Source organism: Pseudophryne corroboree, chromosome 1 (assembly GCF_028390025.1).
Source record: "Pseudophryne corroboree isolate aPseCor3 chromosome 1, aPseCor3.hap2, whole genome shotgun sequence".
Lineage (NCBI taxonomy): Eukaryota > Metazoa > Chordata > Amphibia > Anura > Myobatrachidae > Pseudophryne > Pseudophryne corroboree.
In genome coordinates this window covers 256,091,791-256,109,128 of record NC_086444.1, presented here as the reverse complement: position 1 = coordinate 256,109,128, position 17,338 = coordinate 256,091,791, and the positions used below count along the sequence as shown (strand labels likewise).

General features: G+C 45.3%; 1 protein-coding gene across 4 annotated transcripts in view; it reads left to right on the top strand.

Annotated features, from left to right (window-relative positions):
- CEP120 (centrosomal protein 120) overlaps positions 1–17,338 on the top strand; it is a 254,609-nt gene that overhangs the window by 77,562 nt on the left and 159,709 nt on the right. For 3 of the 4 annotated variants that reach the window (XM_063964221.1, XM_063964220.1, XM_063964218.1), the window contains exons 6-11: positions 1,928–2,125; positions 2,672–2,887; positions 2,991–3,240; positions 6,190–6,370; positions 6,822–6,971; positions 7,690–7,872. In XM_063964221.1, coding sequence (XP_063820291.1) covers positions 1,928–2,125; positions 2,672–2,887; positions 2,991–3,240; positions 6,190–6,370; positions 6,822–6,971; positions 7,690–7,872 — 1,178 coding nt within the window. The remainder of the gene's footprint in view (positions 1–1,927; positions 2,126–2,671; positions 2,888–2,990; positions 3,241–6,189; positions 6,371–6,821; positions 6,972–7,689; positions 7,873–17,338) is intronic. The other variant, XM_063964219.1, reaches the window with a different exon arrangement.

Sequence of the window (17,338 nt, the reverse complement as noted above, 5' to 3'; positions counted from 1 at the left end):
CTTCTAAGCAGACTATTGCGCGCTGGATCTGTAATACGATTCAGCAGGCTCATTCTACGGCAGGATTGCCATTACCGAAATCGGTGAAAGCCCACTCTACCAGAAAGGTGGGCTCATCCTGGGCGGCTTCCCGGGGAGTCTCGGCATTACAACTTTGCCGAGCTGCTACTTGGTCGGGTTCAAACACTTTTGCGAAGTTTTAAAAGTTTGATACACCGGCTGAGGAGGACCTCTTGTTTGGTCAATCGCTGCTGCAGAGTCCTTTGCACTCGCCCGCCCGTTCTAGAGCTTTGGTATAAACCCCATGGTTCTTGAAGTATCCCCAGCATCCTCTAGGACGTATGAGAAAATAGGATTTTAATACCTACCGGTAAATCCTTTTCTCTTAGTCCGTAGAGGATGCTGGGCGCTCGTCCCAGTGCGGGCTGTATCTGCAGTTTGGTTATAGTTACGCTCATGTTGCCTTGAGTTCAGTCATCCTGTGACTGTTATTGGTCATGCCGTTGCATGCGTTGTTGAATGCCATGTTGTATGGCGTGTTGGTGGTGTGAGCTGGTATGTATCTCACCTTAGTTAAAATAATTAAATAAATCCTTTTCCTCTAATTGTCCGTCTCCCTGGGCACAGTTCCTATAACTGGAGTCTGGAGGAGGGGCATAGAGGGAGGAGCCAGTTCACACCCATTCAAAGTCTTATAGTGTACCCATGTCTCCTGCAGATCCCGCCTATACCCCATGGTTCTTTAAGCGTCCCCAGCATCCTCTAAGGACTAAGAGAAAAGGATTTACCGGTAGGTATTAAAATCCTATTTTTTAATTTATTTATTTTTTTATGTTTTTTAGAGACTTACCAAGGTAAACTTTACTTTACTTTAATTTCTTATAATTTAGCGGATTACATATACAGGCATTACAAGAATCAAAACTAACTTTCTTGATTGATCTGCTTAACTCATAGTTAAAATTGTTAGGATAGCGGATAAGTCATGTGCATGTTTTCTTCCTAGCATGCAGTTTGTAATTACAAGATGCATGTAGGCCTGTGAGCACTAGCGCACACCAACAAATTTCCTATATGAACTGAGATACCATATTGTAGATTAGGATTATTTGCATATTTCAGCAAATGCAAATTTTATTAATTATTTTTATTTTATTTTTTTTCTAAATTTTGTTTTTTTGTGGTTTGTATAAATGGTTCTAGGATGCTGGTTGTTGGAGGTTAAACTGTATAACCACTCTTATTAGACCTGTCTCGGTTCACAAATGGTTCAATGCTGTCTCTCGCAGCTGGATCACTTCTGTTGTAAATTGGGTACGTAAGTGAGGTTGGAAGATGACTAGTCTCAGGCCATAAGCGGACATCTTCTGAGCAGAGTGTAATGTTTTGGTTTCTTTCATCAATAAGTGTGTATCTGCATGTTATTTTTTTTTAAAGTTCCCTTTTGTAGTTGTCGTTTTGTAAGCGTATGGCTACTTTAAATATTTATAGTTTGTGTCCTGGTATGTTTGGATTAAATAGTTTCTAAAGAAGCGTTATGGGACCCATACATCTACCATCAATTGGGGCAGTTCGATTTGCAGATACCTGGGTCCGGTCATTAGCAAAATCCAACATGTTGGAGATCCTTGATTCACCGAATCCGACCCAAAAATGATTGGGATATGTTGAATTTTGCTAATTCCCTTATAGGTCGCCTAACAGCTTAGTATACCGGTCAGCCAATCGGATGAGCCCTGGGGCATTGTCAGGTACTGTATATGTATGGGCCGAATTAACTAAAACAATTACTGTTATTATGCTGGTACCACATGCTGCAGCATTGGGTAGATGTCCCAGTATTGCCTTTTACTTCTGTCCCTTTCACGGGAACTGATAATTAGTTGTTTTTCTAGTTCAATAAAATCATTATTGTATCTGCTTTCAGTTAATCCCAAGCACTTTGAAGCTGCCTGAATCACAGCCAGAATTTTTCTTCTACTATTCTTTGCTGGGAAATGATGTCGCAAATGAACCTTTTACGGACTTGATCAATCCAGACTTTGAGCCCGAGAGAGCATCTGTCAGAATACGTAGCAGTATGGAAGTACTGTGCATGTATCTTTCTGTGCAGCCTAAGATTCAGGTACAGTACTACACTCCTACTACAGGAGCTGATACATCCTACACTGTGATCTTCTTCTTTCAGAACTGGGGTCATGCATTGTATGCTAGCCAAGCAAAAGGACTCTGGTTTCTCCATATAGTGGTGCTCAGTGTTGTACAGTTATTATATGCATTTTGGCTTTTATATCCACGTATGGTTTTTATGTACCGCGTTTGGAGATCCCATCCTTGGTCTCTGGCCAGGGACTTATTTCGCCAAAAAAGGCTTGGCATTGTGTTTGGGTGCTACGTAAAACATGTACTATCACTGCTTACACCCCAGGTGTGGTACATTTGGGAATTTATTCCTTATCTGCTCATAACAGCCAGTGTAAACTTTTAGAAAGCATCACACAAGCATTTATACAGTTGATGCTATCAGTAACAGTATCAGTGACTGCAGAAACGTTTTATTTACTTTTCTTTTCATGTATGTAAGGATCGTTCTCCTCAAAGTGAAACAGATTTTGTTACCAACCCGAATTTACACTACCCTTCCCCTCCCTTCTCCTTTGTATTTTCAAAGATACATCTGTGTTGTGGTGATCAGTCTCTTGGCAGCACAGATATTCCTTTAACAGGATTGCTGAAGAAAGCCAGCACAGAAATAGAGCACCACCCAGTGGTTGTAGAAGGTGCTTTCATCCTCTCTCCACCTAACCGAGCAAAACAGTCGTCTGTGGTGGATAGCTCACCAACTATCGGGGTGTCAGTTGCTCTACATAAAGAAGGGAATTTACAGGTATTGTGGTGCTAAGAAGCATTCATTTAATTATTGGTTTGCGAAAATGTTGTTTTTTTGTTGCTGTGAATCCTTTTAAATATGCTGCTTTCTTTGACATTAGTCTTCACATCGTCCTAAAGAATTTAGTGAAGGTGTTGTTAACGGGAAAAAACAGTCAACGCCACCTAAAAATTCCAAGGAACCGGATAGTTTACCACCTAAACGTGAGCTGTTTGGCGATTCCCCACCTACTAAAGATGAAGCAACGGAGAGTGAAGTTGAGAGCTTGCAGTCTGTGCAGGCAGAGCCAGCACCTTCTCAGATACAAAGGAGACCAGAGGCTCCAGGGCCGTCTGAGCTTCCTCTAGCAGGTAATTTACAGTAACAATAAGCTGATTCTTTCCAGTCCCCTAGCTTGTGATGCAGCAATTTGACACTGTTGTAAAATATTCTTTCTGCGAGCGTGGTTCATGTTTGCACGCTAAACCAGTCACAACGTCCTCTTTGTATACAGATACTGTGCGATAATATGCAAATGTCTCAGCTGCTGGGATTTGTATTAAAACACCCACTGGCGTCCTTGCAGATACAAGTGGCTGTATGCAAAGACGCAGCATCAGACGCAGACCAGTCGATTTTTGGCCTTCTGGGTTATCCTTTGGTGGCTCAGAATGGCAAACAGAACTAAGCCGGCGGCGGCTTTTATACTGCGTACTAAGGGGCAGAAGGTGCAGTCGCTGGCTCGGACATTCCTAGAAAACATTTGTGACATGCCCACGTTTTTGTAACCACCCCCACTGTTGCCACATTGAAACGGGCCTTAGCTGTCATTCAATCTGTCTAAGGGGATGATCAAGCAGTGAAGAGAGTTGACCAGTGGAGAAGTTGCCCATAGCAACCAATTATCTTTTACATATTTTATAGAATGTACTTGACAGATGTTATCTAAATGCTGAAAGGTTGCTTTGGTCCACTTCTCCACTCTTTTCACTGCTTCATACATAGGCCTCTAAATCCTCTTTGCATGCAACATCCTAAATGCATCAGGACAGATGTGCCATGTGACTTAGGGGCATCTGGACAGATACGCCATGCAACTGTAAGAAACAGAATAGCGTACATACCTGAATCAGGCCCTAAGTTTCTATGGAGCCTCAATAGGTTATTTATATGGACGACCTTTACATGGCAACCCTGATACTTATCTCTGTGTCATCTGCTGATGTAGTTATGCTTGGTTACCCTGTATTTGTCCTATATTGTCTTCAACTGTAAGTCACTGTTTTCCTGTTTTGAGTATTTACTTATGTACTCTGTAATTGGGCGCTGCGGAACCCTTGTGGCGCCATATAAATAAAAGATTATAATAATACCTTGAATCAACAATACCAGTCTTGGTTTCATTCAGCATGTTCTCTAATATTTCACCTGAGTATGTTTTACATCTGCTATAGTAATGTGCTGGCCAATCTGTAACAAGTGCTCGCTGTGCTCGCCACAGGTTCTATTCCCACCTTGTGGGTGTTGTGGACACCACAAGTGGGAATAGCCCTCAGCCCCCTGCCGGCATTTTGTTGGCCAGACTCCCGGCGTCTGCATGCTGACCGCCGGAATCGTGACTACATCCCAAAAGCACAGCTGACCTGTTAGTGTAGTGGTCAGTGGAAAAGAGCTGATGAAGAGGCCACATCTTGTTCAGCTCTTTCTTGCCAAGATCTTCTAGTCCTAGTATGTGGCGATAGGGGTCAGTGTTGGGTTTATTTACTTGTACGTGTGCAGTGATTAAGATGTGTCATTTATAGGAGATCCTAGACCATGGGTGAATATGGAAAAAGAAAATAGCCACCAATTGCTTTACACAACTTATGGTGGGCATACACTGTCCAATTATCAACCCAATCAGCCGATAATTATCTGATTGGGCCAATATTTGAACAGTGTATTGCCGCGACTAATCATTAATGATCAATCTTTCTGATATGCAGCATGTCCAATAGTGCCAATAATTGGTCGGTGGCACCTGGCAGTGTATGCGCTGTCGTGGCTGACTACCTGACATTTCCCCTGTTCCTTCACATGGGAGGAACTTTTAAAAGTGATGTATATTTCATCTTGCATATCAATTATTCCAGCATTATTCTTTACTAAGAGTGTATTAGTCTTGTCTTCATGCAAACTGGCCTTTGCTATCATAGTCAATCACTTCCGTTGTTACAAAATGTTATCCCTCAGTGTTTTACTACACAAACCCCTAAATTTGGTGATTTTGTCTCCAAAGTGGGCAAACTGACCATCTTCGTTGTGTTTAGTCACTGTGGATAAGTCTGGAAGAATTGGAAAAGCTATGTAATTGGGGCTCAGAGGAATGGTGGTCATTAGCTGCAGAACCATATGCTCCCATGCTTTAGACCTCCAAGTCTCCCACCTGCAGGGTTCTGCTGCAAACATTGAATTAAAACTTCATAGTCACAGCCAACACAGTAATAAATATCTTCCCTATTGAAAGGAGTAAATGTTTTCTATATGGAATGTAAAGTTTAACTATTCCCATTGTTTACATTTGCAGTCCTCTATTATAATATCACCAGATACAACCCATTGCATCTTTGCTAGGCTGATATTACAAGGATTGTAGGTTATGGGTTATAGTCGATAAGAGTCGGAAACTGACGTCTTGTCGGAAAGACAGCAGTTTCCGATTGATTTTAGGTCGTAAAGGGGTTCTGACCTATTCAATAGGGGCAGTTTTTTGCCGACAAGTTGGGAATTGCCCGCTTGTCGGAAAACACGTGGATCGGCGGAAAGGCCGCCGATCCGTGTGCTTCTGTCGGAAACAGGGCCAAATCCGACAGGTTTTGGCCCCGTTTCCAACAATCTCAATCCGACTTTAAAAAAAGGCGGATTGAGGTGGGGAGACGGGGTGGGGCTGTGTGGCGGGCTATGGATAGTGGTGCGGCTGGCCACGGGGAGCGGGGCTGGCAGGTACCTTATGACTGCCGTCTCCCGGCCATGCACCTCTCTCCCTGCAGCGCGGCACTGGGCTAAACGCCCGTGATGTGTGGCTCCCTGTGTTCACACACACACACACACACACACACACACACACACACACACACACACACACACACCGGCCAAATCCGACAGTCGAATTAGGCTTAAATCCGACAGTCTGATTTGACTGCTCTATTGAATAGGGGTTGTAGGATCCATTCCCACAAATGCATGTCGGAATGGATCCGACTCTTATTGAATATACCCCTATATTGAAATGAATATATATGTTACCATACGTCTATGCAGAAACTATTGTCTTCTGATAGCAGGTGCCCAGTCTCCACCACCTACTTCACAGAGAGCTTTGGAAGCTGCAAGGAGCATCTCCGAATCTACTTCTGGACCTAAAATAGCAGTGCCCCCAGCTGCACACCATTTCTGCTTCTCCCTTGATTTAAGAAGCATCAGTAATATTGATGTTGGATTTCCTGTAAACTGCATGTTAAGGTATTATAATTTTGTTTCCTAAAAAAATAATATATAAATATTTATTTGTTTATTTTAAATAACATTTTCTATCCAATTCTGTTTGGCGCCAGGCTGTTGAATATGGTTTTGTAAATGTAAATTCCCAATCCTCCATGGTTTAAATAGTTTGAGAGAACAAACTTTGTATTCATCTGGCTGCTTTCTGGGTTCTCCAACTCTTTACCTGACCGCTGAATAAATCCTGCTTAATGGCAGAAAGAGGGGAGCGATAGAACTCCTGGGAGCACTTCTTGTTAAGTGACCACTTTATCTTTGTCAGCCTGTACATTTAACATGTCCATCCTTCACTCCCAATGTGTTTAGTATTTAGGCTTATTAAACCAGTTGATAGACCCAATATCTATGATAAATACAAATAAATTGCTCACGTTTATAAGCCCTTTATACATTCTTTATGTCTTATTTTCAGGTACTCGTACCCGTTTTTTGGCAGTGCTGCCCCTATTATGACTAACCCTCCAGTGGAAGTACGAAGAAATATGGAGGTTTTTTTCCCCCAGTCTTACTGTGCGTTTGACTTTGCAACTATGCCTCATCAACTCCAGGAGACCTTCTTAAGGTACAGAGTTCTGCTTGGGAATTAATAACCTGTATGTGCTTTAAATATAGCAGCCAGTGTTCTTTATTGCTAGATATGAAGTTATTTCACATATAGAAAAGGATAACTAACCTATTGGGCGGTGAGTAAGAGCAGACAAAGCAACGGAGATGTAGCGGGCACATCTTGTTCACCTCTTTCTTGCCATGGGGATGCATTGCTAAGACCACCTAGTCGTGATATCTGTGCAATAGGGGCCGTTTAATTGTAAATTTACAAGATTTTGACTGAGTGGAAAACTACTGCTGAAATGACATTATTTTTAACACCTGATTCTTTGTATGTATGATATATATATTGTTTTGCATGTCCTAGATGCTATGGTATCTGATTTATGAAGAGCTGTCTCCTGTGACAAATAAGAATGCTTCCATCTAAGCAGACAGTCTATCCCCCTTTAAGACGGGAAAAGCTGCTCTCGCGTTTTATATGCTTTGTTAAACATGTGCTCTAACATGTACACTGAACTGTAGATTTATTACATGGCCACTAGAGTGCACCAAAGTCTTATTTCTATGTTAAGATATGTTTTTATGAATGGGACAAACTTTAATTTAGCATGTTTCCCTCCTAATTATGAATTGTAATGTTTAAAATTAGTCAAACTACAGTTAAATAAAGGGAAAGAAAGACTGATAGTTTGTATTCATTTGCATGATTATATGACCTTTTTTTAAAGGCTACCTCTCCTGGTTGAAGTGTGGCACAAAGATAAGCTTACCAAGGACCTCCTGCTTGGAGTAGCGAGACTTCAGTTGTCGAATGTTTTGACTTCAGAAAAGACGCAATTCTTAGGACCCCATGGTGACCAGTGTTGGAGACAAACATTTTATGAGAAGACTTCTGTTGTGGCCATAGAGGGGTAAGCCTCTCTTTAATGTATGTGAGAATTCTAGGGGGTATATGCAATTGCGGTCGAATTCCCGAAAATGTCGAAAAACGGGACATTTTCGCCCCAAAAAAAAAATCGACAATGCAATTCAGTACTTTCCGTCAAAAAAACGGACTTTCCAAATTCGACTTTTTGAAATTCGACATTTGTCAAATTCGACATTTCTGCAATGGTACAAATGCGGCAATTCGCCAAAAGTATATTCAATTGAAGTTTGGAAATTCGACAACAGTGCTTTTAGACAGTAAATTCGTCATTTTCAATCCGCACACTTTGGTGGCGGAATCTAATAAAAAAAATTTAAAACATGTTTTTTTGGGTGTTTTTTTTATTGTTAATAGCATATCTATTTATATTAGAAGGGATTAGGTACTTGGTTTGTCTATTTTGGAGGCACAAGTATTATTTACCGTATATACTCGAGTATAAGCCGACTTTTTCAGCACGTTTTTTTGTGCTGAAAAAGCCCCCTCGGCTTATACCCGAGTCAGTGGAAGGAGGGACACGGAGGGCACAGCGTGCGGCTCTCCTGTGTCCCTCCTGCGTCTCCGTCTCTGGCGGCACGCGTGTTTGTGTGTTTGTGTGTGTGTGTGTGTTAAATGAACTGCCCGTTCGTGAGCTCTGATTGGTTCACGAACCGGCACTTTATTTAATACACACACGCCGCAGGAGGGACACAGGAGAGCCGCGCGCTGTGCCCTCCGTGTCCCTCCTTTAGAAGACAACGCGGGAGCGATGGAGGGTAAGTACCCTTCCTGGCACTGTGGGGCATATCTGGCACAGTGGGGCATATCTGGCAGCATGAGGGCACATCTGGCACTGTGGAGCATATCTGGCATATCTGGCAGCATGAGGGCACATCTGGCACTGGGGCATATCTGGCAGCATGAGGGCATATCTGGCACTGTGGGGCATATCTGGCACTGTGGGGCATATCTGGCAGCATGAGGGCATATCTGGCAGCATGAGGGCACATCTGGCATATCTGGCAGCATGAGGGCATATCTGGCACATCTGGCACTGTGGGGCATATCTGGCAGCATGAGGGCATATCTGGCACTGTGAGGCATATCTGGCAGCATGAGGGCATATCTGGCAGTATGAGGGCATATCTGGCACTGAGGGCTGTGTACGGCTAGAGCTGCATTTCCCACCCTAGGCTTATACTCGAGTCAATGAGTTTTCCCAGGTTTTTGTGGTAAAATTAGGTGCCTCGGCTTATATTCGGGTCGACTTATACTCGAGTATATACGGTATATATTTTTAAAAATATTATTTTTATTTTTATTTTATTTTTTAAATGGAATGGTAAAAATCAGAAAAAAAATTGCGTGGGGTTCCCCCTCCTAAGCATAACCAGCCTCGGGCTCTTCGAGCCGGTCCTGGTTCTAAAAATCCGGGGGGAAAAATGACAGGGGATCCCCCATATTTTTAAAAACAGCACCGGGCTCTGCGCCTGGTGCAAAAAATACAGGGGACAAAAAGAGTAGGGGTCCCCCGTATTTTTTACACCAGCATCGGGCTCCACTAGCTGGACAGATAATGCCACAGCCGGGGGTCACTTTTATACAGCGCCCTGCGGCCGTGGCATTAAATATCCAACTAGTCACCCCTGGCTGGGGTACCCTGGGGGAGTGGGGACCCCTTCAATCAAGGGGTCCCCCCCCCCCCCAGCCACCCAAGGGCCAGGGGTGAAGACCGAGGCTGTCCCCCGTCCCCCCCCCCCCCCCCCCCATCCAAGGGCTGCGGATGGGGGGCTGATAGCCTTGAGAAAATTGAAAGAATTTTGTTTTTCCCAGTAGTACTACAAGTCCCAGCAAGCCTCCCCCGCAAGCTGGTACTTGGAGAACCACAAGTACCAGCATGCGGGAGAAAAACGGGCCCGCTGGTAGTTCTACTGAAAAAAAACAAAAACAAATAAAAACAGGACACTCACACCGTGAAAGTAAAACTTTATTTCACACATGTCGACACACACATACTTACCTATGTTCACACGCTGACCTCTGTCCACTTGTCCAAGTAGAATCCACGTGTACCTGTGAATAAAATTATACTCACCTGATCCAGTGTCCAGATTATAATCCACGTACTTGGCAAAAAAAAAAAACGAACACCCGGACCACACGGACTGAAAGGGGTCCCATGTTTACACATGGGACCCCTTTCCCCAAATGCAGAGACCCCCCCGTGACTGCTGTCACAGAAAGGTCCCTTCAGCCAATCAGCGAGCGCAACGTCCTGGCACTCTGCTGATTGGCTATGCGCGTCTGAGCTGTCAGACAGCGCATTGCAAAGCCTCTCCATTATATTCAATGGTGGGAACTTTGCGGTCAGCGGTGAGGTCACCCGCGGTCAGCGGCTGACCGCGGGTAACCCCACCGCTGATCGCAAAGTTCCCACCATTGAAACTAATGGAGGGAGCTGTGCGATGCGCTATCTGCCAGCAGACGCGCATACAGCCAATCAGGTGAGTGCCACGAAGTAGCGCTACCTGATTGGCTGAAGGGACCTTTCTGTGACAGCAGTCACGTGGGGTCCCGGCATTCGTGGAAAGGGGTCCCATGTGTAAACATGGGACCCCTTTCAGTCCGTTTGGTCCGGGTGTTCGTTTTGTTGTTTTGCCAAGTACGAGGATTATTTTAAAAGATCCGGACACTGGATTGAGGCGAGTATAATTTTATTCACAGGTACACCGTGGATTCTACTTGGACAAGTGGACCGAACGTCGTGTCAACATAGGTAAGTATGTGTGTGTGTCGACATGTATGTAATAAAGTTGTACTTTCAAGGTGTGCGTGTCCTGTTTTTATTTGGGTATTTTTTTCCCAGTAGAACTACAGGTGCCAGCGGGCCCGTTTTTCTCCCGCATGCTGGTACTTGTTGTCCTCCAAGTACCAGCTTGCGGGGGGGGGGGGGGGGAGGCTTGCTGGGACTTGTAGTACTACTGGAAAAAAAACAATATTCTTTCAATTTTCTCAAGGCTATCAGCCCCCCATCCGCAGCCCTTGGATGGGGGGGGGGGGACAGCCTCGGGCTTCACCCCTGGCCCTTGGGTGGCTGGGGGGGGACCCCTTGATTGAAGGGGTCCCCACTACCCCAGGGTACCCCGGCCAGGGGTGACTAGTTGGATATTTAATGCCACGGCCGCAGGGCGCTGTATAAAAGTGACCCCCGGCTGTGGCATTATCTGTCCAGCTAGTGGAGTCCGATGCTGGTGTAAAAAATACGGGGGAGCCCTACTCTTTTTGTTCCCCGTATTTTTTGCACCAGGCGCAGAGCCCGGTGCTGGTTTTAAAAATACGGGGGATCCCCTGTCATTTTTCCCCCCGGATTTTTAGAACCAGGACCGGCTCGAAGAGCCCGAGGCTGGTTATGCTTAGAAGGGGGGACCCCACGCAATTTTTTTCCCGGGTTTTTTAAAAATCGGATCAAAATCCGTCAAATCGGCCGTTTTTCGACAGCGGGACTGTCGAATCCGTTTTTTATTGAATATGTTGAATTCCGGCACCCACTTGCCGGAATTCGACGGTCGAGTTGTGTCGAATTAAAAAACAGCCGAAAAATTGACGCGATTCGCCGGTAATTGCATATACCCCATAAAGTATTCATGGAGGTTAGTCTGGTGGCTACTGTACAGAACCGCAGCATATAGTAAAGATATGTTCTATATGATCTAGACGTGTCAGTAGAGGGATATCAATTGAATGTCATGGATTGGTTGTCCTCAGTCTTGCAGTAGCCATCACCACATGGCATAAACCCGTGTTTTAAAATATTTTATTATGAGGCTTAATTAAATATGTACAGTTGTATAGATGGTGACTGTACTTTAGTAAATAAAATGATTAGAATACCCTGAATTATTGTAATTAACTCTTCTTATGCTATTGCACATGTGCACGTGTCTCATCACCGTGGATTCTATACCACAGCTGTAGTGTGATCTAAGAGTGCATACCGTTTGGCTTTAAGGAACACTATGTCAGTATCCTGCAAACTGGCTTCCTAAAGCTCATATGGGTTGTACATGATGTATAATGCAGCTTTCATTTCAAATGATTATTTGATGCATTGTTACATGTGAAGCAAGGTTTGTTTGCCTCTATATTTTAAAGTGGTGACTGAGAATCTTTCAAGCCAGTAGATGGCAGTGTCTGAAAATAAATGATTTAAGCATCGCATATAATTTATCTTCCACTGCAATCCATAAGAGACTCGAATATTTGTTGTTGTTTTTTTTTTTTTTTTTTACTCTTAATAATGTTCTAATGTAACGATATATACTTACCAGGGTTGAAGACTGAGCTAATGTTAAGTCAGATCTGGGAATTTGGGGTTGCTGTATTTTCTTATTTTTATTTCATTAAGACTTAAACACACACCTACACACCTATCAGATTTGCTTGGTGTCCTTTCCACTCTAGAATAGCTCATCCTTTAATGAGAATTTCCTCCTAGAGCAGAACTAAAGGTGTGCACACACAGCAAGATTTATGCTTACGATTTGGCTATATAGTCAAAATCGCATGGTGTTAGCCGCCTTGCGATACCGATGTGGGGTCGGTATCGCAAGACTAGATAGACTGTGCAAGCGGGATACGGTCAACTTACCTACAATCAAAATTCCATACCGACAACCATTGACCGACGGTCAAAATACCGACATTTAAATTACCAACAAGGTCAAAATACCAACATTTAAAATGTAGACAGGTCAAAAAGTCAACATGAGTTTTTCATGATTTTTTTCCCCATTGAAACCGACTTGTTCATACTTTACCATCCCAGTGGACCTGGAGTGGGAATATAATAGTGTGCCAAGCGCAGCGAGGCACCATACTCGAAGCACTGGGATGGTAGAGTATGAACAAGTCGGTTTCAATGAAAAAAAACAAAGAAAAACTCGTGTCGACTTTTTGACCTGTCGATATTTGAAATGTCGGGATTTTGACCGTCTGTCAATGGTTGTTGGTATTTCTCTATCGTCCTAAGTGGATGCTGGGGTTCCTGAAAGGACCATGGGGAATAGCGGCTCCGCAGGAGACAGGGCACAAAAGTAAAGCTTTTACAGGTCAGGTGGTGTGTACTGGCTCCTCCCCCTATGACCCTCCTCCAGACTCCAGTTAGATTTTTGTGCCCGGCCGAGAAGGGTGCAATTCTAGGTGGCTCTCATAAAGAGCTGCTTAGAGAGTTTAGCTTAGGTTTTTTATTTTACAGTGATTCCTGCTGGCAACAGGATCACTGCAACGAGGGACAGAGGGGAGAAGAAGTGAACTCACCTGCGTGCAGGATGGATTGGCTTCTTGGCTACTGGACATGAAGCTCCAGAGGGACGATCACAGGTACAGCCTGGATGGTCACCGGAGCCACGCCGCCGGCCCCCTCACAGATGCTGAAGCAAGAAGAGGTCCAGAATCGGCGGCTGAAGACTCCTGCAGTCTTCTTAAGGTAGCGCACAGCACTGCAGCTGTGCGCCATTTTCCTCTCAGCACACTTCACACGGCAGTCACTGAGGGTGCAGGGCGCTGGGGGGGGGGCGCCCTGGGAGGCAAATGAAAACCTTTAAAAAGGCTAAAAATACCTCACATATAGCCCCAGAGGCTATATGGAGATATTTACCCCTGCCTAAATGTACTAAATAGCGGGAGACGAGCCCGCCGGAAAAGGGGCGGGGCCTATCTCCTCAGCACACGGCGCCATTTTCTGTCACAGCTCCGCTGGTCAGGAAGGCTCCCAGGTCTCTCCCCTGCACTGCACTACAGAAACAGGGTATAACAGAGAGGGGGGGCAAAATAAATGGCAATATATTAATATAAAAGCAGCTATAAGGGAGCACTTAATCATAAGGCTATCCCTGTCATATATAGCGCTTTTTGGTGTGTGCTGGCAGACTCTCCCTCTGTCTCCCCAAAGGGCTAGTGGGTCCTGTCTTCGTATAGAGCATTCCCTGTGTGTCTGCTGTGTGTCGGTACGTGTGTGTCGACATGTATGAGGACGTTATTGGTGTGGAGGCGGAGCAATTGCCAAATATGAGGATGTCACCTTCTAGGGGGTCGACACCAGAATGGATGCCTTTATTTGTGGAATTACGGGATAGCGTCAACTCGCTTAAGCAGTCGTTTGCCGACATGAGGCGGCCGGACACTCACTTAGTGCCTGTCCAGGCGCCTCAAACACCGTCAGGGGCTGTAAAACGCCCCTTGCCTCAGTCGGTCGACACAGACCCAGACACAGGCACTGATTCCGGTAGTGAAGGTGACGAATCAACCGTATTTTCCAGTAGGGCCACACGTTATATGATTTTGGCAATAAAGGAGATGTTACATTTAGCTGATACTACAGGTACCACTAAACAGGGTATTATGTGGGGTGTGAAAAAACTACCAGTAGTTTTTACCGAATCAGAAGAATTAAATGACGTGTGTGATGAAGCGTGGGGTGCCCCGATAAAAAACTGCTAATTTCAAAGAAGTTATTGGCTTTATACCCTTTCCCGCCAGAGGTTAGGGAGCGCTGGGAAACACCTCCTAGGGTGGACAAAGCGCTAACACGCTTATCAAAACAAGTGGCGTTACCCTCTCCTGAGACGGCCGCACTTAAAGATCCATCAGATAGGAGGATGGAAAATATCCAAAAAGGTATATACACACATGCAGGTGTTATACTACGACCAGCTATTGCGACTGCCTGGATGTGCAGTGCTGGGGTAGTTTGGTCAGAGTCCCTGATCGAAAATATTGATACCCTGGACAGGGACAATATTTTACTGTCGTTAGAACAAATAAAGGATGCATTTCTTTATATGCGTGATGCACAGAGAGATATCTGCACACTGGCATCACGGGTAAGTGCTATGTCCATTTCGGCCAGAAGAGCTTTATGGACACGACAGTGGACAGGCGATGCGTAGAGGAGTTATTTGGGGTCGGTCTATCGGATTTGGTGGCCACGGCTACGGCCGGGAAATCCACCTTTCTACCTCAAGTCACTCCCCAACAGAAAAAGGCACCGACCTTTCAACCGCAGCCTTTTCGTTCCTTTAAAAATAAGAGAGCAAAGGGCTATTCATATCTGCCACGAGGCAGAGGACGAGGGAAGAGACAGCAACAGGCAGCTCCTTCCCAGGAACAGAAGCCCTCCCCGGCTTCTACAAAAGCCTCAGCATGACGCTGGGGCTTCGCAAGCGGACTCGGGGGCGGTAGGCGGTCGTCTCAAGAATTACAGCGCGCAGTGGGCTCACTCGCAGGTAAATCCCTGGATCCTGCAGATAATATCTCAGGGGTACAGGTTGAAATTAGAGACAGAGCCACCTCGCCGTTTCCTGAAGTCTGCTTTACCAACGTCCCCCTCAGAAAGGGAGACGGTTTTGGAAGCCATTCACAAGCTGTATTCTCAGCAGGTGATAGTCAAGGTACCTCTTCTACAACAAGGGAAGGGGTATTATTCCACTCTTTTTGTGGTACCGAAGCCGGATGGCTCGGTAAGGCCTATTCTAAATCTGAAGTCCTTGAACCTGTACATAAAGAAGTTCAAGTTCAAGATGGAGTCACTCAGAGCAGTGATAGCGAACCTGGAAGAAGGGGACTTTATGGTATCCTTGGACATCAAGGATGCGTATCTCCACGTTCCAATTACCCCTCACACCAGGGGTACCTCAGGTTCGTTGTACAAAACTGTCACTATCAGTTTCAGACGCTGCCGTTTGGTTTGTCCACGGCACCTCGGGTCTTTACAAAGGTAATGGCCGAGATAATATTTCTTCTTCGAAGAAAAGGCGTATTAATTATCCCATACTTGGACGATCTCCTAATAAGGGCAAGGTCCAGAGAACAGCTAGAGATGGGTTTAGCACTATCTCAAGAGGTGCTAAAGCAGCACGGATGGATTCTGAATATTCCAAAATCCCAATTAATGCCGACAACTCGTCTGCTGTTCCTGGGGATGATTCTGGACACAGTTCAGAAAAGGTTTTTCTTCCCGAAGAAAAAGCCAAGGAGTTATCTGACCTGGTCAGGAACCTCCTAAAACCAGGAAAGGTGTCTGTACATCAATGCACAAGAGTCCTGGGAAAAAATGGTAGCTTCTTACGAAGCAATCCCTTTCGGCAGATTCCATGCAAAGGGATCTGTTGGACAAATGGTCAGGGTCGCATCTTCAGATGCACCTGCGGATAACCCTGTCGCCGAGGACAAGGGTATCCCTTCTGTGGTGGTTGCAGGAGGCTCATCTATTGGAGGGCCGCAGATTCGCCATGCAGGATTGGATCCTGGTGACCACGGGTGCCAGCCAGAGAGGCTGGGGAGCAGTCACACAGGGAAGAAATTTCCAGGGAGTGTGGTCGAGCCTGAAAAAGTCTCTTCACATAAGCATTCTGGAACTAAGAGCAATCTACAATGCTCTAAGCCAGGCGGAACCTCTGCTTCAAGGAAGACCGGTGTTGATCCAGTCGGACAACATCACGGCAGTCGCCCATGTAAACAGACAGGGCGGCACAAGAAGCAGGAGGGCAATGGCAGAAGCTGCCAGGATCCTTCGCTGGGCGGAGAATCACGTGATAGCACTGTCAGCAGTATTCATCCCGGGCGTGGACAACTGGGAAGCAGACTTCCTCAGCAGACACGACCTTCACCCGGGAGAGTGGAGACTTCATCCAGAAGTTTTCCACATGCTATTAAACCGTTGGGTAAAACCAATGGTGGACATGATGGCGTCTCGCCTCAACAAAACACTGGACAGGTATTGCGCCAGGTCAAGAGATCCGCAGGCAATAGCTGTGGACGCGCTGGTAACACCTTGGGTGTACCAGTCGGTATATGTGTTTCCTCCTCTGCCTCTCATACCAAAGGTATTGAGGATTATACGGCAAAGTGGAGTAAGACTAGTGGCTCCGGATTGGCCAAGAAGGACTTGGTACCCGGAACTTCAAGAGATGGTCACGGACGATCCGTGGCCTCTACTTCTGAGAAGGGACCTGCTTCAGCAGGGTACTTGTCTTTTTCAAGACTTACCGCGGCTGCGTTTGACGGCATGGCGTTTGAATGCCAGATCCTAAAAGGAAAAGGCATTCCAGAAGAAGTCATTCCTACCTTGATAAAGGCAAGGAAGGAAGTCACCGCGAAGCATTATCGCCGTATTTGGCGAAAATATGTTGCGTGGTGCGAGCAGCGGAGTGCTCCGATGGAGGAATTTCAACTGGGTCGTTTTCCTACATTTCCTGCAATCAGGATTGTCTATGGGTCTCAAATTGGGATCTATTAAGGTTCAAATTTCGGCCCTATCAATATTCTTCCAAAAAGAATTGGCCTCAGTCCCTGAGGTCCAGATTTTTATCAAAGGAGTACTGCATATACAGCCTCCTGTGGTGCCTAAGGTGGCACCGTGGGATCTAAATGTAGTTTTAGATTTCCTCAAATCAAATTGGTTTGAACCACTA